The following is a 24,420-nucleotide window of genomic DNA, read 5'->3' on the forward strand; positions in this document are numbered from 1 at the left end:
AGAAATGTTACTGGTGTCCGCCTATACTTCTGCTACAGAAATGTTACTGGTGTCCGCCTATACTTCTGCTACAGAAATGTTACAGGGGTCTGTCTATACTCTTGCTATTAAAAATGTTACAAAGACTTCCCATCGCAGTGTTTTACCTGTCTGGCCCAAATACACTGACTGACTAGGGTAGAAATGTGGGCCGAGGTCCTTGGCGGGGTGAAACTCTGCCATATTTGGGCGCTCTGATTTCTTCCTGTGTAATACCATCTTTGTGCACGCACAGCATAGGTGATCCCAAGGAGCTCAAAGACTTTGTGTTGAGCTATCTGACACCTACACAGAATGAATTGTGTGGGGACAAATGGATTTCCCATTGGTATGTAACTCGTGGGCCACACCTTGGGTCACACAATGTGGAGGCTGGGACCGAGCCTGACCCTGGGCCCGCTCACGTGCTTCCCACACAGAGTATTGCTGCATTGTGGAGATGTGTAGAAGTGCTGGCACCTGAGTCCCCTTTATGCCCACGTTTGCGGCTCCTGACAATTTTGTGACAGAGGTGGCACGGGATTGGAATGATGATCATACGTCAATTTATCATCAATTCTCAACAGCATTGTGGGCTATCGCCCTGCCCCTTTCAAAGAGGGTCGCTGCCTGGCCCTGCCAACCCTCTGCAGTGTGTGCCTCTGGTTCCTCCTCATGGCAGACACACCTATAAATAGACATGAGGGTGGTATGGCTATGAGGCCAGCCTGTGGCATGAGGGCAGCTGAAGGCTGTGCAGGGACACTTTTGTGTGCGCTGTGCATGCAGGACCATGCGGGGGGGAAGGTGGGAGGGGGGGGTTGGACAGCAATGCCAGCATGTAACCCAGGAGAAGAGGCAGCGGTGTCACCCACAGGCAGTGATTGTCCTTGGTTGCAGGTAGTGTCATGCTTAGCTAAGATGTGCCAGCGTGTGTGCCTTGCTAATGAGGGTTTGTCCCAAGTAAATTGTTAGGGGGGTGACGCCAGACTCTTGCCCCCATTTTGGCTTAATAGTGGAAGAACCTGGGGGCCTCAGATACAGCTATGCATGCTGCCCCTGCCCTTCCCCATCCGTTTCTGTGGTGTTTCCATGACTTTCGGATGCTTTCTGGTGTTTGACAAGTCATCAGCTATGCGGAGCATCGGCCATATACAAAAATGCTCGGGTCGCCCATTGACTTCAATGGGGTTCGTTACTCGAAACGAACCCTCGAGCATTATGAAAAGTTTGACTCGAGCAACGAGCACCCGAGCATTTTGGTGCTCGCTCATCTCTAAAAAACACTTTCCCCAGATTTATAATAGAATATCTAAACAAGAACATATTGGCTTTTGCTGCATCCATTAAAGTCCGATCTTTAAAAGTCCCGCGTTATTTATCTCGTTCGGTGAACGCTGTCAGGAAGAAAATACACATCGTCAGTTTTGTACTTTTTGGTTTCCTCTGCCTCCGAGAAAAACTTTAATAAAAACCGATAAAAAAGTCCTAAGGTCCCCAAATATGGTGTAAAGACAAGACCGCCAGAGATGGAAATAGAGCCATTGTAAACTACGAGTCGTCCCGCCAACAACAGGAAGCCGTCCGGCAGAAATAGGAGGATAAGCCCCGTCATTAAGGCAGGAAACCTCGTGTATCCATGTTACATTGTAGCAGCGTGACACATCGTCACATCCCAGTAATTACCTGTCACTGTGTCCGTTGTCAGATTCGCAGTCATGTGACACCTCCACTCCTTCTAGTTCGGAAAGTTTAAACAATGGAGGCTGGAAATGATGCATCCTGGGAAATAAGTGCCCACTGGAGCTTCCAGTCCCGGTCGGCCCCCACATCTTGTAGCATTATGTACAGACAGGGATTCCCCTTAGACCCGGATTCCTTTACTTGGGCAGGCGGGAGAATCGGCGGTGAAGGGAGTGATTTACAGGTGATTAGAGGGCAGTTAAGGGGTCATTGATGCGGTAAACGGCTAATGCGTTGCGCTGTCTGATTTCAGAGTGGAGCGCCTGTCAGCTCAGTGAGAAGGCCGTCTGCGGAGAGGGAATCAGAACGCGGCTTGTGGACTGCGCCCGCAGCGACGGAAGATCTGTGAAAATGTCCTTTTGTGAGCAGGTAAAGTAGAACTTACAGAACTCTTAACCCTCGCCGCGCCGCTCACTCTGCATGCTGATGGAGTCCCCATAAAGAATCAAGCAGTACAAAAGATCCCCAGTTACCGCCGGGCGCCATTGTTCAATATCTCATCAGGAAAGACGGCGGTAAAGACATCTCGACTCGCAGCGGAATTGGATTTAGAGTTCTCAAGAGGCGGCTGTGAAATCTCAAGATGCAATTATGCTGCGAGGATGCAGGTTTGTGGCGAGGCCTGGGCGGCGCAGTAAACATCCGCTAGTCTGCTATCCGCTAATCCAGCGCCAAAGTGCAAAAATAATCGGCGCATCGGTGTCCTCAGGCACTTCGCGCTGCTGTGATTGGCTAGAAGTGGCCAATCAGAGCGGCATGTACTGTCCGCGTTTACATGGGGATGTTTGCTACACAATTTGGCATGGAATCCACGGCAGTTTCTGCGGTAAATCCGTATTCCAATACATCCAGTTGTCACTCGTTTGGGTTCGTCTCCACTCTTTGCGGCGCGCATTATTTCAGCGCAGTGATTTAAAATTCATGTGCAGAAAAAAAGTGAGCTGTCCCGTCCCGATGCGGATTCATTTCAGTGTAAAATCCACACTGGAACTCCAAACATTGATTTGCCCTAAATCCGCGAGCAGCTCTATGGGCAGTCTTTGCGCCGTCGCGGCGCAGATCCGCAGTTCATTGGTAGATTCCTGCCGTAGTTTTTGGAACTAGAATTCATGCATAAAAATCTGCGTCGGATTCCTCCATCTGAAGATTCCTTGGACGGCCGACGCACCACCAGCCCCCAGTGTGCACGTGAGTCGGAAACACGTAGCGGTGATCCTGGAGGAGGGGCCGGATCTGGGGAAGTATTACTCCCACCCTCTGGCCACTTTAATACATCTTTGTAGCTGCAGAGGCTCTAAATCCTTACATTAGACATGGATCAAAAATATTGCCTGCTGCAGCCACCACTAGGGGGCGCTTCCAAGCTTACTGCTCATACATTGGGCCGCTCTCACACGGGAGTCTGTTAAAACGTCGCGTTTTTAAGGATTTTGCAAATAAGGAAGACGGGACAATCCTTCTGCAGCGCCACCTACTGGATAGCAGCATTCCTGCAGGTCATGCTGGACCCTTTATACCGGTCTGTAGAGCAGTGACTGGGGATAGGAAGCCAAGCCAGAGTCCATCCGCAGACAGCCGTTTCGGGGTGTTCGCCCCTCAGTGTGCAGCAGGATCCTGGCTTGGATGGTGGGAGGCCTGGGATGGGGTCTGGGGTGGGGGCATCGCTCCTTACGGAGACACCAAGGAGGTGAGGAGATTTATTACCCAGAGGAGCATAAACGGCCCTAGGGGGCGATGTTATCCCTCCCGTAAAGGGTTTTCGAACAGCATTTTCAAATAAGTTTGACAGCGTTTTTAGCGCGCCCCATCAATACAATGTAAAGTAAAAAGCACTAAAACGCACAGAAATAGAGCAGACAGCGGTGGAAAATGGCAGCGCCAGAAAAGCTGCGTTCTGAGACGCCCCACTGAAGTCAACGCAGGGGTTTTACCACGCTTCAACGCCGCCCTAGACACCATGAAAAACAGCCTGCGTGAGAGCGGCCTAAAGCAGTCTACGGAGAGCTCCCCCTAGTGGGTGCTGGAGGTAGCTGAAATGTTACCGCTAACAGGAGGTCGAATCGTCTTAATGAGACTCCAGGATATTAAGGAATTCCTCAGGGTAGAATCTGAGGTCTTAAAAATGACACCTTGTTAAAGTCCGGACATTTCCTTTAAGCTTAATGTGGAGATAAACGTCCCATCGGCCGCAGCGTTCGTATCAATTATCCTTTGTCTGACTGTTTGCTGGTGTAAAGCTGCGCCTGATCAGATGCCAAACGGGCGAACGCTCACGCTGATCGCATCTAGTATACGGCAAATCCTTGCTGTTCAGCGCACATCGCGGCGTGTGACGGGGGAGGGGCAGCGATGTGGGCCGAGTGAAGGCATGGACGATCATTCGCCCCACAGAGTTGGAATCAGTCTGTATACACCAAGTAGACGAGTAACAACCTCATTGATTGACGCTCGTTCACCCGAGCAAATCTGTAAAAGGGCCATTAGTGGCGGCAGTGCCCATCCCCCGCCGGCAGGTCTAATGTCTCCTCTTTTTACCTTTTAGCTTGGCTTGAAGAGACCTGAAAAGCTGAACCTCCGCTGCCTGGTGGAATGTCCCATCGACTGTCGGGTGTCGGACTGGTCAGCCTGGTCGATCTGTTCGCAGACGTGTGGAGTTGGAGGTGAGCCGCGCCATATTCTGTAGTATGGAGGAAGCGGCGACAACCCTGGTTGTCACCCGTAAGCCATGGTCAGCGGGGGCTTCCCAGAACGTCAGAGCGTTACGGGGGGGGGGGGGGGGGGGGGCACAGTCTCTTGGGTCCAAACTGCAGAACATTCGTAGGTTACCAAATACCCGGATGCCAGCGGAGCGCGCCTCACCCAGGCTTGTTGCCACATCGACCAAAAAAAGGACACAAAAAACGTAAGGAGACGATGGCTTCCCGGAGGACACAATCAGACTGCGCTGTGATTAGAGACCAGCCTCCCCGGTCAGCGCCCTGCCAGCGTTCACATGACCGTAATTAGCCTATAAATGACGGCTCTCATGCTGAACCCTTTAGTGGCCACCCCATTGCCTCTTTACGTACCGGCCTGCTGGGCTTTAATCCCCAGGGGTGTAAAAACACGCTCCTTCTGGGGATTAAACCCCGGCAGGCTCTGAACGTGACAGCACCATGCTGCCGCCTCCTGGAGGTAGCTGACAACCTGGAGTTGTCATCCGGAGCCTTGGGACCCCATGCCACCGGTCATGCAATCGGCGCCGATCGCATACAAGTAAATAAAGAGCTAAAAAAAGTTGGATTTTCAGCTCGCCTCACGGATCGCACCATAAGAGAAATGGCAACGCATGCGCAAAAGCCCAGATGGGCACAGGACTATCCCCTGGCCCCCGCCTACTGAAGGTTGATCACGGAAAAGTAAAAAAAAAGTTGAAGCTTCATCTCCCCTCAGCGATGTGACCGGTGAGAAGAGATGAAACATCTTACCGGAGGCCTCTGCATTTGAACCTCGATGCTATCCTCCTCCACGGACCTTCCTCGGCTTCTGTGCATGCCTGCCATTAAAATGCCGAACACATTTGCATGAGAGGAGGGGGGATACCCGGTGTTATTGCCCCATGTGCCCATCCCAGCCGGCCCTCATAATTACCCCTGTCTTTGGACACACAACACAGTTTGCATTATTACTTTTATCTAAGTTTTAGGGAACCCAAAAAAGGGCACGGGGGGGAGGGGGGGGGTTATTTTTAGAGAGTCAATTTTTTTTCCGCATGAGTTAAGGGGTCTAGTTTTCAAAATGGGGTCATTTGTGGGGTTTCTCCATCGTTTTTGCCGCTCAAGGGCTTTACAATTGGGCAATGGGGCCTTAAACACCTTCAAGTAGAATGTCTGTTCTGGAAGCCACCGGCTGCTCCTTTCGGTTTGGGCCCCGTTGTGCATGCGGACAGAAGATTAGGGCCACAATGGGGATGTTTCTGAGCACGGGACAAACAGGTGGATCCATTTTGGGTATAAATCCTTATTTTTATGTGCATTATAGAAAGAAAAATGTCTTTAATATGACATTTTATTTTTTCTCCTTTTACAGATACAGTAAGGGGTGGAGTTTATAAAATGTGGTCATTTGTGGGGGTATCTATCATTCTGACTCCTATGAGCCTTTGTAATCTTGGCTTGGTGCAGGAAAACAAAATGTTCCTCAAAATGCTGATAATTAATGTTAAATCTGTTTGTCTCCTAAATGGTTAAAAAAAAAAAAGTTTTTTTTCAATGTGCTTCCAGAATAAAGTAAACTGATGGGAATATATATCTTATCCAAGACTTGTGCAGTATGTTCACACATATTTGAGATATTACAATTGAAAATGTGAAAAAATGACAACAATTTCAAAATTTCCCAATTTTGGCTCTTTTAATAAATATACACAAATTATATCGGTCTATTTTTACCACCTACATGAAGAACAGCATGTGGCATAAAAACAATGTCAGAATCACCGGGATCTGCAGAACCGTAACGGAGTTATTCTATGTTAAAGTGACACATTTCTAAAAATTTAACACTAAGGCGCAAACAGGCTTGGTCACTAAGGGGTTAAAGAAGGCCGGTTTTATTCCACGCTCGCAATGTTGGGCAATAATTGTCTGATTCTTACTGGATTGCAATAATCGCTCGGAGTAAATGCTGCCAGCGACTCACCAACGGACAATCATTAGTTCGCTTCATTGTTTAGTTTCTGCAAGTATAAAAACTCAATGACGATTAAAATGGGTGAAAACTGATAGATGAGTGAAGGCTGGACCCCCACGATCCAAACAAGGTGGTCCAGTTGGCCCCGTCCTCCTCGCTTCCTGGTTTATTCTCCCATGTCAGTGAATGGAAGTAGGTTGCGCAAGCGCCTTGCCGCTCCATTCAGAGTCAGTGGGACTGCCAGAGATAGTCGGACGCAGGGCTTGGCTATCCCGCCTGCACTGAATGGAGAAGCAGCGCACTTCTGCAACCTACCTCCATTCACTGACAAGGGAGAATAAACCAGGAAGCAGGACAACAGTTCTTGGGATCGGTCCCAGCGGTCAGACCCCCACCGATCTATCAGTTTTCACCCATCCTATTGACGGATGAGAACTTGAAATTTCATCCACTAAGACGTTATTTTATGACATAATGCAGCTTTACTCTGTGCCAAAAAGTTACAAATGTAAGTAGTGTGTGGTTGTCTCCAGTCGTGCCAATGCCCATGATGATGCCCATACCGATGATGATGCCCATGATGATGCCCACTGGCCCCAGTGCGGCCCAAGTCCTCGTTCTGTTATATGTGACAGACCGGGGATTGTGAGATTTGCAGATGAGTTTAGAACCCGACATGGCGGCGGCTCGCTCTCCGCTAACCGCGGGCCCCTGTTTCCTCTACAATGCGAGGCAAGAGACTAACTGAATGCGTTTCTGCTGTTATTAAGCGAGATGGAATTAGGGGATTGGCCACAGAGAACATTTCAGTTTCTTCTCAAGGTCGTCGCAACCTGCTGCTTGTTCTCGCGAATTGTTTAAGATGCAGAACTGGAGTGCTTCATGTCTAAGTGGAAAATCACTTCAGTGCAGGCAAGAATCAGCGGCGACTGCACCACGGGTGTCCGAGAATGGCGCGGCTCTTCTACCCCTCATAATACGTAGGGCTGTGCATCATCGCCCCAGCCGAGCTCTGCTCAGCGCCAATTATGCCTTGAGCTGAAGGCGAGAATGGCCTGACTGATGGCTGCTTCCTGACAACCTCATGTAAAGGCTCTGGTTGTCAAGAAGGTTTTGCTTCGCTACTATCGCAAAATGCTACATTGTTTCGTCCGGTAAAACACAAGAACTATTTCTCCAAAAAAAAGAGGCGTTTTGTAGGAAAACCTTTTTCTTTAGTTTACTGGGTTTTCTTTTAAATGTAACTTCTCTTATTCTTCCGCACATTTTTGTCCCTCCAGGGGACCTGAATATGCAGTCATGTGACTGCTGGTATACTACACAGCAGTACTTCTGTAGTTCAGTGTAATATTGTTTCGGCAGCTCCCACATCAGACCCTGCCGGAGGCATGCATAGCGGGTCGAGGGGGCTTGATCTGGACCCCGGCTATCAGGGGAACTTACCAGCAACATACAATCACATCAGGAGGGGCTGATGGGTGACGGAGAGCCCCCCGCTGTCAGCTGCTTACATGCCGCAATCACTAGTAATCACTGCATGTTAGGGGTTAAACGGTAAAGAGTGGGGGTTTCTTAACTCCCAGCACAGGAGCTCGGCTGTCAGGAGACCCCCGACTCTTCCCCACACAGGACCCCCATGACTGCCTTGTTTTTAGCCTGAGGCCCCTTAGTGACTGCTGTAGAAACACATGGCTGGTCATGAAGGAATTAATCAGATTAAAGAAAAAATCTCTATATTAGAGCCTGATGACCACCTAAATGTGGGGCAGTTGCCCCTGCAAGCCATCAGATCATTATGTGGATCACCTGACGTGTTAGGATCTGATTGGTTGTCATGGCTAGCCCCTCCCCTTTCTGCTTGCTCTGCTGTTCTGTGCAGGCGGCCTGCAGCATTTGGACAGCGATGAGTTGCTGCTCTTCCTTTTTCCTGGGGGTTGTCGCGCTGTCAGTCAGTGACATCTTTATTACACGGAGGAGAAGCGGCGCCTTCAGACGGTTTTTAATATGTCGGCAATGAAGGAGCGAAAGTCAATTTCTATTTTTAACAAGTAGATAAATCCATATTTTATTAAGAGTGACGGCGACGGCTTCATCTGCAGCGAGCGGCGCGGCGGCGCTTCTATCTCACAACTCCGGCGCATTCGCTGCCTTCTTATTTTTCACCATTTTGTACCATTTCACAGTCGGCGGCTGAAATCTGACAAGAGTCTGAACATTAATAACGGCGCGGTAATTACACCGCAGCGAGACGGCGGGGCGCCAAACCTCGTACAGCTCTATTACAACCCGTACTGCCTGCAGAGACTGAAGCCCCGACAGCTTTATTATACAGAGCACTACAACTCCCAGCCGCACCAGGCACAACCAGAGTACATAGAGCACTACAACTCCCAGCACCGGGCACAACTACAATACATAGAGCACTACAACTCCCAGCCGCACCGGGCACAACCAGAATACATAGAGGACTACAACTCCCAGCAGCACCGGACACAACCAGAATACATAGAGGACTACAACTCCCAGCATGCTGACCAAAACCAGAATACATAGAGCGCTACAACTCCCAGCATGCTGACCACCGGACACAATTAGAATACATAGAGGACTACAACTCCCAGCATGCTGACCACCGGACACAACCAAAATACATAGAGGACTACAACTCCCAGCATGCTGACCACCGGACACAACCAGAATACATAGAGGACTACAACTCCCAGCATGCTGACCACTGGACACAACTAGAATACATAGATGACTACAACTCCCAGCATGCCAACCACCAGAATAAGTAGAGGACTACAACTCCCAGCATGCCGATCACCGGACACAACTAGAATACATAGAGTACTACAACTCCCAGCATGCCAACCACCGGACACAACTAGAATACATAGAGCACTACAACTCCCAGCATGCCAACCACCGGACACAACTAGAATACATAGAGCACTACAACTCCCAGCAGCACCGACCACCAGACACAACCAGAATACATGGAGGACTACAACTCCCAGCAGCACCGACCACCGGAGACAACCAGAATACATAGAGGACTACAACTCCCAGCATGTCGACCACTGGACACAACCAGAATACATAGAGCACTACAACTCCCAGCATGCCGATCACCGGACACAACCAGAATACATAGAGCACTACAACTCCCAGCATGCCGATCACCGGACACAACCAGAATACATAGAGCACTACAACTCCCAGCAGCACCGACCACTGGACACAACCAGAATACATAGAGGACTACAACTCCCAGCATGCCGACCACTGGACACAACTAGAATACATAGAGCACTACAACTCCCAGCATGCTGACTGTCAGACATGACATATTTCCGTCCTTTTATACACGATTTCTTGTTACCACGGAGACGCAGCGTAATATTCTGCATTGGGGGTCAGCGATGACAATAGTTGGTGTTGTCGCAGATCAGTGAGGGGCTTCTTCTGGTCCGTCTCCTCCGGTGGGTGTGGGGGCGGCATCATCAGGGGTCTCTAATTGCCCCCCTGGGTCCGTCAGACATTGTAGCTGCATGGAGGGGGGGGGGGCGGAGGCGTTCTGCGCAATTACAGCTGATTCATCCAGTAACCTGCCGTCACAATTACATCGTGTTTTCATCTGCCATAATTGTGCGCTCGGAACTCTGCGGGAAACCGCGACTAATAATGATAGGAAATGGCTGCAATTATGGCAGCGACACCGAGACAACCGCCGCCGCGCAAAACATGGGACTCCGGGAGAAGGGAGATGTGCCGCCGGATCACAATCACCGTTGTATCTATCTACACTGACCGTACAGTAATCCCCCCAGTGACCCCGGAGTGCGGCATAAAGTCACATGACCAGTGTTCTGTGCATCAGTCTCAGTGTGAATCCACATTGGATGGAAGATCCAGCGATCGGAGCGACTTCCAGCGAGGCCGGTCATCGGTGCTAGACTAGCCGGGGTCTCACCGCCAACCACAGGAGAGGGGGGATTATCATGTAACAGTGTGGAGAGTATACAAAGAATGGCGCGATCGAGGAAAACATCCAGCGACGGGATCCTGTGGAAACAACTCATCCCTGAAAGGGGTCGGAGGAGGATGTCAGGAATCGTTCTTACCAACAGGCTGCACAGTCAGCTGAATACAATGCTGGAGCTCCAACTAACGTGTCCGAACGCACAACTCGCCGTTCCTCCGCACGGATGGTATAACAGCGGACGACCAGTTCCAGCGCCATTGTGTCTAAGAGGAACAGAAAGACTCCAGCGGGCAAAAGAGCGCAAAACTTGTATCACTGAGCAGCGGAGAAACATCTCCTGGTCAGATGGGTCCAGATTTATGTGGCTGATGGGAGGTCAGAATTTGGCGCAAGCAGCATGAATCGCTGACCCCTTCCTGTCAGCCGGTCAGAACATGTCAGCACCTCCATCCAATCAGTGCCAACTACAAGAAGCTTCCTGTCCGCAGGGGCCGGTATTCCTGCAGGATGAACTGCTGCGGATCTGAAGGCCAAAGGAGTCTAGGGCTACTAGATGGGGGGGGGGGGGGGTAATAAGGGGGTCATTCAGCGTGCTCTGTATACGGTATATACTCTTCGCTGGCGGCGCCCTGCAGCCATTGGAACTTTTTTCTGTAACATTGGGTTTTCTGTGTTTCCCTCCTTTTTGAGCCGCTATTATGTGACAATTCCATTTCCGTCTTAGGCCAGCAGACGCGATCCCGCCTCATCAGGATGGCAGCCGGAGGATCCGGGAGACCTTGTCCGGCGCGGCTCCGCCAGTACAGAAGCTGCGCGGTTCATCCTTGTTATCACTGGCACTTCGGGGATTGGTCAGTGTGTGAAGTGGAGGTAGGTGACCGTGCGGAGCGACTACAGCAGTCTAGTCAGTCAGAGTCCTGGCTGTTCATAGCAGCACAGAGGACCCAAGTAGGCAGGAGCGGCGGAGCCGTCGGCAGCAGCTTGCTGACAGTCTCCATGTGAGCGCAGCGCCGCTTCTTATACTGCAAATGGATACAAACAGCAACAACGGAAACTACACAGAGCTACTTACCTAATGCTGAAGGTCTCTACAGTTATAGACCAAGACTAGAATATTGGTGGTCCCCCCCTCAGGATGGGCGGAGGTCTGGCAGTCCCATCTATTAGCTGGTATTCCTCCAGGTCGCGGCCGTATCCGGTACTGCAGCTGACTGCAACGCCACCCAATTCAACAGCACTGGAATGAGCTGCAGTACCGGACACGGCCTGGTGAAGGAGATGTGGCGCCCCTTTAGTCAGCTGGTGGGAGGGGTGTTGGGGGACCCCCCCGGGTCTGACATGATGGCCATCAATATTCTAGTCCTGGAAACCTCTATTAGGGTATCTTCAAATAGTGAGGAGCTCCGTAACGTTTCTGCAGAAAACACCTCTTGAAAGTCTCCGTCATCGACCGAGAATCGGCTGCAGATTTTGTACTGATTTTAGCAGCTATGGCGCTTGCCCTCCCCACCCGGTACACCGCGCCCTGTCAGCCTCCAATGAATAGCGAGTCGCTGGTCAGGTGATTTGGAAGTGCAGAATCAGCTGCGGATACGATGGCATTCTGATTTTGAACTTTGATGCGTTTTTCTATGTAGAAATGCTGCAGAACTTTCCGCTACATGTGAACACCCCCCTAAAAGGTATTGTGCACTTTGGTCCCTTCACAATAGCCTGATGGCTAAGTGACCTCCTGCTGGGCTTCCAGTGATTTGCCAGGCACCGCCGAACACTTGAATGCGACTCTCTCCAATGCCCAGTTTCCCCGAAAATAAGCCCTAGCATGATTTTTCAGGATTTTTGGGGAGGCTTGAAATAAGCCCTAGTGTTGCGTCTTACCGATTCTGGATTGGAGCCGCAGGTGTAGTAGCCGAGCCGGTCACTGTAGAGTAGTCAGAATAGCCAGGAGTCATTATTGGGAAGTCACGGTCTGCAGTACAAATGGATGAGAATGAAGTATAGTCAATGGAAGCCAGAGGTCAGCAGTAGGAGGTATCGGTATACTTGTAGAGGAGCGGGAGGAAGGGGAGCTTGATCAAGGTGGTGGAGCACAATAATCAGTCACTGGATTTGAGGCGCGGTCAGGCTTTTATTGGAAGTCCTAATTAGCAGCAGGGTGGAGCCAGAGCGGGGAGACAGGAAGTGGGTTTAGCAGGAGCAAGGCGACCTAGAGCAAGGCTGGGTTTCAGAAAGGAGCTGTCCAAAATCCTGGATAGCCTAACCGAGAGAAGAACACAAGACGATGTGGGTTTGAGCCCCGACACCTTGTTACGGTTCATAAAAAAGGCAGTAGGAAATTTAGGTGTGTGAAAAGGGCTGGAAAAATGCAACTGCTGCATTTTTTATAGCGCTTTTCACATATGTCAGCTGAGTCACCTTCCCAGTAGACTCGGTCCAGGTCCTTCCCACTGCTCTCCAGAGCGCCAGCGCGGTTGCTACAGTCCGCAGCTCAGCCAATGAATGCAGCTCTCTAAGAACCAATCACAGCTATCGCTTTGTGGAGGCGTGGTTTATGAATCCTGAAACCATGAAGTGATCCTGTTTCGGCGGCCAAGGGTTTTGTCTGTGCTTTCCCTGCTCAGAATAGCAGATAGCAACAAAGGTCTCAGCCACGTGTGAGCGGCAATAAGGGTTGGAAGTGGTGGGCTCTCATACAGATTGGTGGTCCCGCTGTCATCACAATTAGACATCTGCTGAAAATTGGCCCTAGCGCAGCTTTTGGAGCTAAAGTTAATATAAAACCCTGTCTTATTTTCAGCGAACTAGGGTAGTTCTGTTGAAATGTACCAGCAGATTGCATGCTTAACCACCAATCTATTCCTGTGGGAACCTATGGGACCCCTGCTCTCGGGATCGCGGGGGGACCATGCATTTGTCCCCCCACCATTTAGATATTCCCTATCTCTTTTGTCTAGCACAACCCCCTTACTCTCTACATGTATATTATAGTTGTCGTGTAACTTGCTGGCTTGGGGTCTTCTTCCTTCCCTCTGCTGGTTTCTCTATGATTTCTCCTTGCTGCTCCTTCTCCCCTCTCGCAGCATACAATCTCATACCAGTACTGAGGGACACATGTTGCAGCTGCTACCCCCTCCTACCAACTCTTTCCTGTTTTACTGAGTGGATCTTTTTGGAGGCTGAAGTTGAGTTATTTTATACTAAATGGCATGCATTTGTGTTGAATAAACTCTAGTCGGTTTGGGTAATTTTCAGCTCAGTTGTGTTACTTGTCCGCAGTGCATTGATCGTAATTACGGGGACACGTGTGAGCAGTGTCCAGTATATTCATGGAAGCATCTCTTTTATTCTAGGGATGTTCCCACGGTGGATAGGGCAGCTGATAAATGTCTGACCACTGATTACTAGAACGAGGGTCCTTGACCCCCCATTACTCCTCACTGTGATTGTGCAGTAGTTTGAATGGAGTGGTGGTGGAGGATGTTCCATCGTTACTCTATTCAACCTTCTCACTTGTGCAGTAAAGAAAACCCGGGGGCTTAGACCCTTGTTCTTGTGATTGGGGGGCCCCAGCCGTCAGACTTTTATCACATGTTATCCTGTGGATAGCTGTTAAATATTCGTTGTGGAAGAACTCCTTTAATGTTAAATGATTGGATTGACCTTTTTGTATGTGCAGTACTTATTGCTAACCAGTATAAGAGCCCCATCATCATTGGCATGTACGGCATATTGTGCCAGGTTGGCATGTGGCAAAAAGGCAGCTGTCGTATTGGTAGCTGCCATTTTAATGCTCATTGCAATTTAAGAGGAAGCTGCAAGATGGCGGCTGTTCCCCGCACTCTGGAAGGGTAAAGCATGGAGTATTTACGGCTGACCTGGGAGAATTGCCATCTCTTGCATTGTACGTTCATTGAGATTTACAGATAGATAGGAACTTGCACGTTCTCAGATTGTTCTTTTGCAAGGCAGATTGGCGCCATCTCTATGACTGTAACTTAGGAACTTGGCTATAAAAGTTCTCGGTGGGGCTTTGGCAGCAAACAGCGTGCCCTTTCTGCAGCAAACATGGCGGAGAGCTTGTCTGTGCCAAAGTTGGTTGTTAAAAGTTTCTCAAGGGAAGTAGCAGGACAGCCGGCCTCTGCACACTCGGGTGGTCCCACAGCTGACGAGTTGCAGAGTGGTCTACCCTCACTTATGCTTCAGTTTCCCGATTCACGGGTTTGTTGAGCATTTTAGCATATTAGTGAAATATCAACCTTGATCCCTTCTATCCACATTGCTGAGGCTGCCTGACATTGTTGAATGGCAAGAAGAACTCTATGTCTGGTGTTAGGCTGCAAGTCAGTGGAGATCTCTGCCAAGAGGCCCCCAGATCTCCTGAACCCCACGAGGCCCCAGAAGCCTCAAATCTCCTGAACCCCACCAGGCCCCAAGAGCCTTAGAACTCCTAAACCCCACAAGCGTCAGATCTCCTGCACCCCATGAGGCCCCGGGAGCCCCAGATCTCCTAAACCCCACCAGCCTCAGATCTCCTGAACCTCACAAGGCCCCAGGAGCCTCAGATCTCCAAAACCCCACGAGCCTCAGATCTCCTGAACCCCACGAGGCCCCGAGAGCCTCAGATCTCCTATACCCATCTGCGCTGCGGAATAAGTTGGCGCTATACAAATAAAGATTATTATATTATTATTATTATTACCCCACGAGGCAACAGCAGGATTCATATTCTTCTTTGGAGACACCATTACATGAAGTGTGTGTGTATTAAGATGTTGCCACATGGGAGGAGGCTAAAGAGAATTGACAGACTACACAAGGGGAGAGAGACAGGCGGGGGATTCTTCGTAGGGATCTTATCACTCTGGGAGGATCAGGGTCTCCAGGATTCCTGATAAGCGTTGGCAGTGGGATCAGCCGCTCCGGAGCTTTGACATGTTCCCCAGTCTGGAAGTGCAACTTGCTGTACTGCAAAGCCACCCTGATGGTCAACAGTGTGCAGGTAGGTTGTCACCCCGCCGGTAACTCAGCAGCCCAGCCAGCAATGAATTCAAAAGGCCGGTGCCAGTACTTGTTTTATACCAGCCCCAGATTTTCAAGTATTTCATTCACTTTCTTTTTGTCTTTAGCTCCTTTTCAGCCACCGCTGCTGTAATCAGCGACTGTGACCCCTGATGTCCCCGGTATCTGCATGCTGAATGTCCGGTACGTATCGCGGATGCTGGGAGGGGAGGAGGTCAGGAGTCACAGCCTCTGATTACAGCAGCCGTGGCTTAGCAGGAGCTAGACAGAGGGAAATACTTGATGTTGCGGGGTTGCTGCTGGAGGTGGGCACAAATAGGAGGCCCTATTACCATTGGGGTCCCTACTGGGGGTAATTTTTCCATTAGGGGCACTATTAGTATTGGTGCCACTATTGGGGGCCACCACTGAGGGCACAATTACTAGAGTAACAGAGGTAAAAACATATATTGTGATAAGCCATGGCCCTCACCACACCACTTTTACCTCAGCCGATACTTTTCTGTGATAAAAATGGCCACCCTTTGTGCAGGGATTTCAGCACTGGAGACCTCAGGAGTAGAACCACGGAGAGATAAGACCACCATCATCGGTACAGCTGTGAGTATATGGATGGCAGGGTCATCATCCTTTAGCAGATTGTCATGGTTGTCCGGAGCCGTAGAGATGCGTCCACTCACTTCTCGAATCCGCTCCTTTAGTGATTGAAAGTGAAGCTCTTACAGATGATGACCACCGCGCTATGTCCTACTTCTTGCGTCCCAGAGGTTTGTGCCGCCGCAGGAAGCTTTAGTGACGAGTCACATTTGCAATGACAGAACCTCAGCGGACACAAGGGCCTGGGCGGACATCGATGAGCGTTGCACCAGTCCGCAGGCTACCGGAAACTGTGGCACCACTGATTGCTGAGGATGTGGTCACAGAGTCGCTCCCCTGCCTGGCACGTGGGCACTACTTGGGCAGCTTCCTCTGGCCAGCTTTGTCAACGGCTAATCATGCTTTTAGCACCCGCTTGTTTGCCGTGCGGCTGTAGTACAAGTCTGTTATGAGTCTCAGTTTGTCTTTGCAGAGTGAAGAATCACATTTTCTTCTAAGATAATATGCGGCGCTCGTGAACGCGGCGTATTTCCAGAATATGGTAACCAGTAAGTTATATGGATTTTTATGCTAGTGACCTCCGGCTCCCAATAACAGGAGTTAAGAGGCAGTAAAAGTGACTGAGAGCTCGGTTAATCCCAGCAATTGCCAAGATGAATACACATTTTACTCCTGCAAGGCTTTTATAAAGACACGGCCTTTACAGGACGCTCTCTGTCCGCACCGCGGCCCCAATATATAAACAGACATCCATCATTCTGCCAGACGCCTGCATGAACGGCAGAACCTATAGAAAGATCTTCATATTCAGCGTCTTCAGAGGCTGCTTTTTTATTTGCCTGTAAAACAATAACCGGCTGGAAAATCGCAGAATAGACGACTTTATTAAAACCTTTATCTACCCGAAAACTAAAAACAATGGCGCGGGGTGAAGTTAGATGAGGCTCATATAACAGTTCAGTGCTGCTTCTTTCATCATCTGTTCTGACTTGTCAAGAGACCTTGAAAACTGTTCAGGAATAAGAGGCATCTGCAGGTTTTCTGGAATCGCGTGCGCTATTAACCCCTCAGTAGTTTAGGAGGAGCTCTGTCCCTGCTGCAGGAAAAGGACATTACAGAACTCGCTGTAACTTCAGTTCAAATGGGCTATCAATATGCTCTTGGCTTGAAAATGACACCAAAAGCATGTTGATAGGCCTAACAGAGCTGGAGCTACAGCCGTTTGAAGTTGGGTTGGGAATGTCAGCCAGTGTGTGCAGAGTGGAGGGGCAGGGGGATGTTTCTTCAGTAGCAACCCAAAGAAACATAATATTGATACCGCACTATGAACACCATAAAAAAAAAAAAAAAAACGCAAAAAAAACATGATGAAATTACTTTGTTTCAGTTGCTCTGAGCAAAAAAATTAATAGAAGTTCTACAATTCATCATTTAGACCCAAATAAAAACAGGAACACGTCCCACAGAACACGAGACATCAGACAGCGGCACGGACAAAATCATCATTACTGGCTCTTAATGCTAAAATTAGTTATGTCACTAAGGGGTTAAAAATGCACTTGAGCCGACCGAGTCCTGCGCCAAATATATTTACAGACTAGCTGATATGGCAAACCACCCCACAAAAACAGTCTGCTTAAAAATTGTCACATTGCCCAAGGTGTCAGTCATGACTTGGTGCTTGCACCAGGGGACTTTACCTTTACCTGGGCTGATATAATCCGCTGCGCCAAGTTAATTTGGTGCCAGTGTTTACCTGATGTTTGCATGAAAACTTTTCATGAAGTCATGGTTACTTCAGAGGAAACACTGAATTAAATCTGTAAATACATAGAGAAGCGTTAGATTCTCCTCAGACTGCATGTACCAATGCCCCTCTGCAAAATGTGCCCACCCCCCACTATCCTCACTTTATACCCTTTTTATTCAAATTTACCACCAGACTGGAGGTTGCAGCCCCTTCTTAGCCTTCAAGGCTCCATCCATGCAGTCCATGGTCGCTTCTTTATGTACTTTACAGCTTTTCAGTATATTCTCCTCAGTATATACACACAGAGGTGAGGTAGATGCTCCTCAGTATATACACACAGAGGTGAGGTAGATCCTCCTCATTATATACACATAGCAGGGAGGTAGATTCTTCTCAGTATTTACACATGGACGTGAGGTAGATTCTCCTCAGTGTATATAGAGGTGAGGTAGCTTCTCCTCAGTATATACACACACAGAGGTGAGGTAGATTCTCCTCAGTATATAGACATAGAGGGGAGGTAGATTCTCCTCAGTATATATACATAGGGGTGAGGTAGATTCTCCTCAGTATATACACATAGAGGTGAGGTAGATTCTCCTCAGTATATACAAATTGAGGTGAGGTAGATTCTACTCAGTATATACACATTGAGGTGGGGTAGATTATCATAAGTATATAAACATAGAGGTGAGTTAGATTCTCCTCAGTGTTTACACATGAAGGTGAGGTAGATTCTCCTCAGTGTTTAAACATGAAGGTGAGGTAGATTCTCCTCAGTGTTTACACATGGAGGTGAGGTAGATTCTCCTCAGTGTTTACACATGGAGGTGAGGTAGATTCTACTCAGTGTTTACACATGGAGGCGAGGTAGATTCTCCTAAGTATATACACATAGAGGGGAGGTAGATTCTCCTCAGTATATACACATAGAGGGGAGGTAGATTCTCCTCAGTATATACACATAGAGGTGAGGTAGATTCTCCTCAGTATATACACATAGAGGTGAGGTAGATTCCCCTCAGTATATACACATAGAGGCGAGGTAGATTCTCCTCAGTATATACACATAGAGGTAAGGTAGATTCTCCTCAGTATATACACATAGAGGTGAGGTAGATTCTCCTCAGTATATACACACAGAGGGGAGGTAGATTCTCCTCAGTATAGACACATAGAGGGGAGGTAGATTCTCCTCAGTATATACACATAGAGGTAAGGTAGATTCTCCTTAGTATATACACATAGAGCTGAGGCAGATTCTCCTCAGTATATACACATAGAGGTGAGGTAGATTCTCCTCAGTATATACACATAGAGGTGAGGTAGATTCTCCTCAGTATATACACATAGAGGTGAGGTAGATTCTCCTCAGTATATACACATAGAGGTGAGATAGATTCTCCTCAGTATATACACATAGAGGTGAGATAGATTCTCCTCAGTATATACACAGAGAGGTGAGGTAGATTCTCCTCAGTATATACATATAGAGGTGAGATAGATTCTCCTCATTATATACACAGAGAGGTGAGGTAGATTCTCCTCAGTATATACACACAGAGGTGAGGTAGATTCTCCTTAGTATATACACATAGAGGGTAGGTAGATTCTTCTCAGCATATACACATAGAGGTGAGGTAGATTCTCCTCAGTATATACACATAGAGGTGAGGCAGATTCTCATCAGAATATACACATAGAGGTGAGGCAGATTCTCCTCAGTATATACACATAGAGGGGAGGTAGATTCTCCTCAGTATAAACACATAGAGGGGAGGTAGATTCTCCTTAGTATACACACAGAGGTAAGGTAGATTCTTCTCAGCATATACACATAGAGGTGATTTAGATTCTTCTCAGTATATACACATAGAGGTGAGGTAGATTCTCCTCAGTATATACACATAGAGGTGAGGTAGATTCTCCTCAGTATATACACATAGAGGGGAGGTAGATTCTCCTCAGTATGTACACATAGAGGTGAGGTAGATTCCCCTCAGTATATACACATAGAGGCGAGGTAGATTCTCCTCAGTATATACACATAGAGGTAAGGTAGATTCTCCTCAGTATATACACATAGAGGTGAGGTAGATTCTCCTCAGTATATACACACAGAGGGGAGGTAGATTCTCCTCAGTATAGACACATAGAGGGGAGGTAGATTCTCCTCAGTATATACACATAGAGGTAAGGTAGATTCTCCTTAGTATATACACATAGAGCTGAGGCAGATTCTCCTCAGTATATACACATAGAGGTGAGGTAGATTCTCCTCAGTATATACACATAGAGGTGAGGTAGATTCTCCTCAGTATATACACATAGAGGTGAGGTAGATTCTCCTCAGTATATACACATAGAGGTGAGATAGATTCTCCTCATTATATACACAGAGAGGTGAGGTAGATTCTCCTCAGTATATACACACAGAGGTGAGGTAGATTCTCCTTAGTATATACACATAGAGGGTAGGTAGATTCTTCTCAGCATATACACATAGAGGTGAGGTAGATTCTCCTCAGTATATACACATAGAGGTGAGGCAGATTCTCATCAGAATATACACATAGAGGTGAGGCAGATTCTCCTCAGTATATACACATAGAGGGGAGGTAGATTCTCCTCAGTATCAACACATAGAGGGGAGGTAGATTCTCCTTAGTATACACACAGAGGTAAGGTAGATTCTTCTCAGCATATACACATAGAGGTGATTTAGATTCTCCTCAGTATATACACATAGAGGTGAGGTAGATTCTCCTCAGTATATACACATAGAGGTGAGGTAGATTCTCCTCAGTATATACACATAGAGGGGAGGTAGATTCTCCTCAGTATGTACAAGCAGAAGTGAGGCAGATTGTCCTCAGTATATACACATAGAGGGGAGGTAGATTCTCCTCAGTATATACACAGAGAGGTGAGGTAGATTCTCCTCAGTATATATACGTTGAGGTGAGGTAGATTCTCCTCAGTATATACACATTGAGGTGAGGTAGATTCTCCTCAGTATATACACATAGAGGTGAGGTAGATTCTCCTCAGTATATACACATACAGGTGAGGTAGATTCTCCTCAGTATATACACATTGAGGTGAGGTAGATTCTCCTCAGTATATACATATAGAGGGGAGGTAGATTCTCCTCGGTATATACACATAGAGGTGAGATAGATTCTCCTCAGTATATACACATAGAGGTGAGGTAGATTCTCCTCAGTATATACACATAGAGGGGAGGTAGATTCTCCTCAGTATGTACAAGCAGAAGTGAGGCAGATTGTCCTCAGTATATACACATAGAGGGGAGGTAGATTCTCCTCAGTATATACACAGAGAGGTGAGGTAGATTCTCCTCAGTATATATACGTTGAGGTGAGGTAGATTCTCCTCAATATACACACAAGATTCTTCTTAGTATATACAAATAGAGGTGAGGTAGATTCTGCTCAGTATGTTCCCAGAGAGGTCAGTTATATTCTCCTCAGTATATACACATAGAGGGGAGGTAGATTCTCCTCAGTATATACACACAGAGGTGAGGTAGATTCTCCTCAGTATATACACATAGAGGTGAGGTAGATTCTCCTCAGTATATACACATAGAGGAGAGGTAGATTCTCCTCAGTATATACACATAGAGGTGAGGTAGATTCCCCTCAGTATATACACATACAGGTGAGGTAGATTCTCCTCAGTATATACACATTGAGGTGAGGTAGATTCTCCTCAGTATATTCACATTGAGGTGAGGTAGATTCTTCCCAGTATATACACATGGAGGTGAGGTAGATTCTCCTCAGTATACACACAAGATTCTTCTTAGTATATACAAATAGAGGTGAGGTAGATTCTGCTCAGTATATACAGATAGAGGGGAGGTAGATTCTCCTCAGTATACACACAAGATTCTTCTTAGTATATACAAATAGAGGTGAGGTAGATTCTCCTCAGTATATACACATAGAGTTGAAGCAGATTCTCCTTAGTATATATACATAAAGGTGAGGTAGATTCTCCTCAGTATATACACATAGAGGTGAGGTAGATTCTCCTCAGTTTATACGCACAGAGGTGAGGGAGATTCTCCTCAGTATATACACATAGAGGTGAGGTAGATTCTCCTCAGTATATACACACAGAGAGGTGAGGTGCATTCTTCTCAGTATATACACATAGAAGTGAGGTAGATTGTCCTCAGTATATACACATACAGTTGAGGTAGATTCTCCTCAGTAAGTAAAGATAGAAGTGAGGTAGATTCTCCTCAGTATATACACATACAGGTAAGGTAGATTCTTCTCAGTATATACACATAGAGGGGAGGTAGAATCTCCTCAGTATATACACGTCGAGGGGAGGTAGATTCTCCTCAGTATATACACGTTGACGGGAGGTAGAATCTCTTCAGTATATACACGTAGAGGGGAGGTAGAATCTCCTCAATATATACACGTAGAGGGGAGGGAGATTCTCCTCAGTATATACACATAGAGGTGAGGTAGATTCTCCTCAGTATATACACATAGAGGTGAGGCAGATTCTCCTCAGTATATACACATAGAGGTGAGGTAGATTCTCCTCAGTATATACACATAGAGGTGAGGCAGATTCTCCTCAGTATATACACATAGAGGTGAGGTAGATTCTTCTCAGTATATACACATAGAGGTGAGGTAGATTCTCCTCAGTATATACACACAGAGGTGAGGTAGATTCTCCGCAGTATATACATAGAGCTGAGGTAGATTCTCCGCAGTATATACACCTAGAGGGGAGGTAGATTCTCCGCAGTATATACACCTAGAGGGGCGGTAGCTTCTGCTCAGTATATACACCTAGAGGTGAGGTAGCTTCTCCTCAGTATATCCACACAGAGGTGATGTAGATTCTTTTTAGTATACATATAGAGAGGTAAGGTAGATTCTCCTCAGTATATACACCTACAGGTAAGGTAGATTCTCCTCAGTATATACACATACAGGTAGGGTAGATTCTCCTCAGTATATACACATACAGGTAAGGTAGATTCTCCTTAGTATATGCACATAGCGGTAAGGGGGATTCTCCTCAGTATATACACACATAGGTTAGTTAAGTTCTGCTCAGTATATACACATAGTGGTGAGGTAGATTCTCCTTAGTGTATGCACATAGCGGTAAGGGGGATTCTCCTCAGTATATACACACATAGGTTAGTTAAGTTCTGCTCAGTATATACACATAGAGGCGAGGTAGATTCTCCTCAGTTTACACACAATATTCTTCTCAGTATATACACATAGAGTTGAGGTAGATTCTTCTCAGTATATACAGATAGAGGGGAGGTAGATTCTATTCAGTATATACACAGAGGTGAGGTAGATTCTCCTCAGTATATACACAGAGTTCAGTCAGATTGTTGTGCCAAATTTCATGTTTGTACGACACCGGAAAGTTAGAGAACTAGTGGCAAGTCAGTCAGTCAGTGCGTCAGTCAGCCAATTGCTCAGTGAGTTAGTCAATTAGTGAGTCCTCCAGCCAGTGAGTCAGTCAGTGAGGGCTTTCAGCTTTATATATATACTAGCTGATATACCCGGCGTCGCCCGAGTTAATTTGGTTCTGGTGTTTATCTGGTGTTCACACGGAAAATCTTATGAAGTCGTGTACTTTAGAGATACCGGAAAAACATATGTTCACCATTTTGCATAGTTCTCTGCGTTACCCAGGAAACACCACGTGGAGGTAACCATGCGATGTTTCCTTCATATAAAATGACATCAGGAAGTGAGAGAATTAGATTCCATACATAAAATTTGGACGCTAATTCTTCTGCGCTTGAATTGGATAATTGAGTTGGGACCATTAACGTTTCCTATTTTGGACATAATCTAAGCTTGTGCAAATTTCATGTTTCTACGACATCGTGAAGTTGGAAAATAGTGGCGAGTCAGTGAGTCACGGCTTTCGTCTTTTTATATGTATAGTTGAGGCAGAAATCCAAAATCTGCAATAAAAAAGGTGGCATTTTTGGATGGTCTTTCCAATGTTAATGAGACAGTTGGGGGTTAAATTTACTGAAAATAAGATCAATATTCTGCGTGCCTTGCAGTTTCTATGCAATGATGGCCGCTGCAGTAACCGATGGAGTCATGGCTCTTTTTGACCAGATGACAGGCGTAGTGGCAGAGTAGGTTCTCTTTTCTCTCTGGGTCCCCAAGGTTCGGTCCCCTCCTCTCCCCTGCTGTTGGGGTCCCCCAGGGGCTCGTCCCTCGGCCTCCTCCTCTCCTCTCCTCCTGCTGTTGGGGGCCCCCAGGGCTCGGTCCTCGGCCCTCTCCTCTCCCCCCCTGCTTTGGGTCCCCCAGGGCTCAGTCCTTGGCCCCCTCCTCTCTTCTCCCCCCTGCTGTTGGGGCCCCCTAGGTCTTGGTCCTTGGCCCCCTCCTCTCTTCTCCCCCTGCTGTTGGGGCCCCTTAGGGCTTGGTCCTTGGCCCCCTCCTCCCTCTTCACCTTCCTGTTGGGGTCCCCCAGGGCTCTGTCCTCGGCCCCCTCCTTTTCTCCATCTACACAGCCCCTATTGGAAAAACCATCAGGAGTTTTGGCCTCCAATACCACCTGTATGCTGACAACACCCAGCTATACACCTCTGCCA

The 24,420-nt window shown here is 47.7% G+C and overlaps 1 protein-coding gene across 1 annotated transcript in view; it reads left to right on the top strand.

Annotated features, from left to right (window-relative positions):
- The window catches only part of THSD7B (thrombospondin type 1 domain containing 7B), a 543,321-nt gene that overhangs the window by 472,267 nt on the left and 46,634 nt on the right, over positions 1-24,420 (top strand). The window contains exons 18-20 of the mRNA XM_066575161.1: positions 2,015-2,130; positions 4,304-4,421; positions 11,145-11,290. Of these exons, the coding sequence (XP_066431258.1) occupies positions 2,015-2,130; positions 4,304-4,421; positions 11,145-11,290 (380 nt within the window). The remainder of the gene's footprint in view (positions 1-2,014; positions 2,131-4,303; positions 4,422-11,144; positions 11,291-24,420) is intronic.

This window comes from Eleutherodactylus coqui, chromosome 8, assembly GCF_035609145.1.
Source record: "Eleutherodactylus coqui strain aEleCoq1 chromosome 8, aEleCoq1.hap1, whole genome shotgun sequence".
Taxonomy (NCBI): domain Eukaryota; kingdom Metazoa; phylum Chordata; class Amphibia; order Anura; family Eleutherodactylidae; genus Eleutherodactylus; species Eleutherodactylus coqui.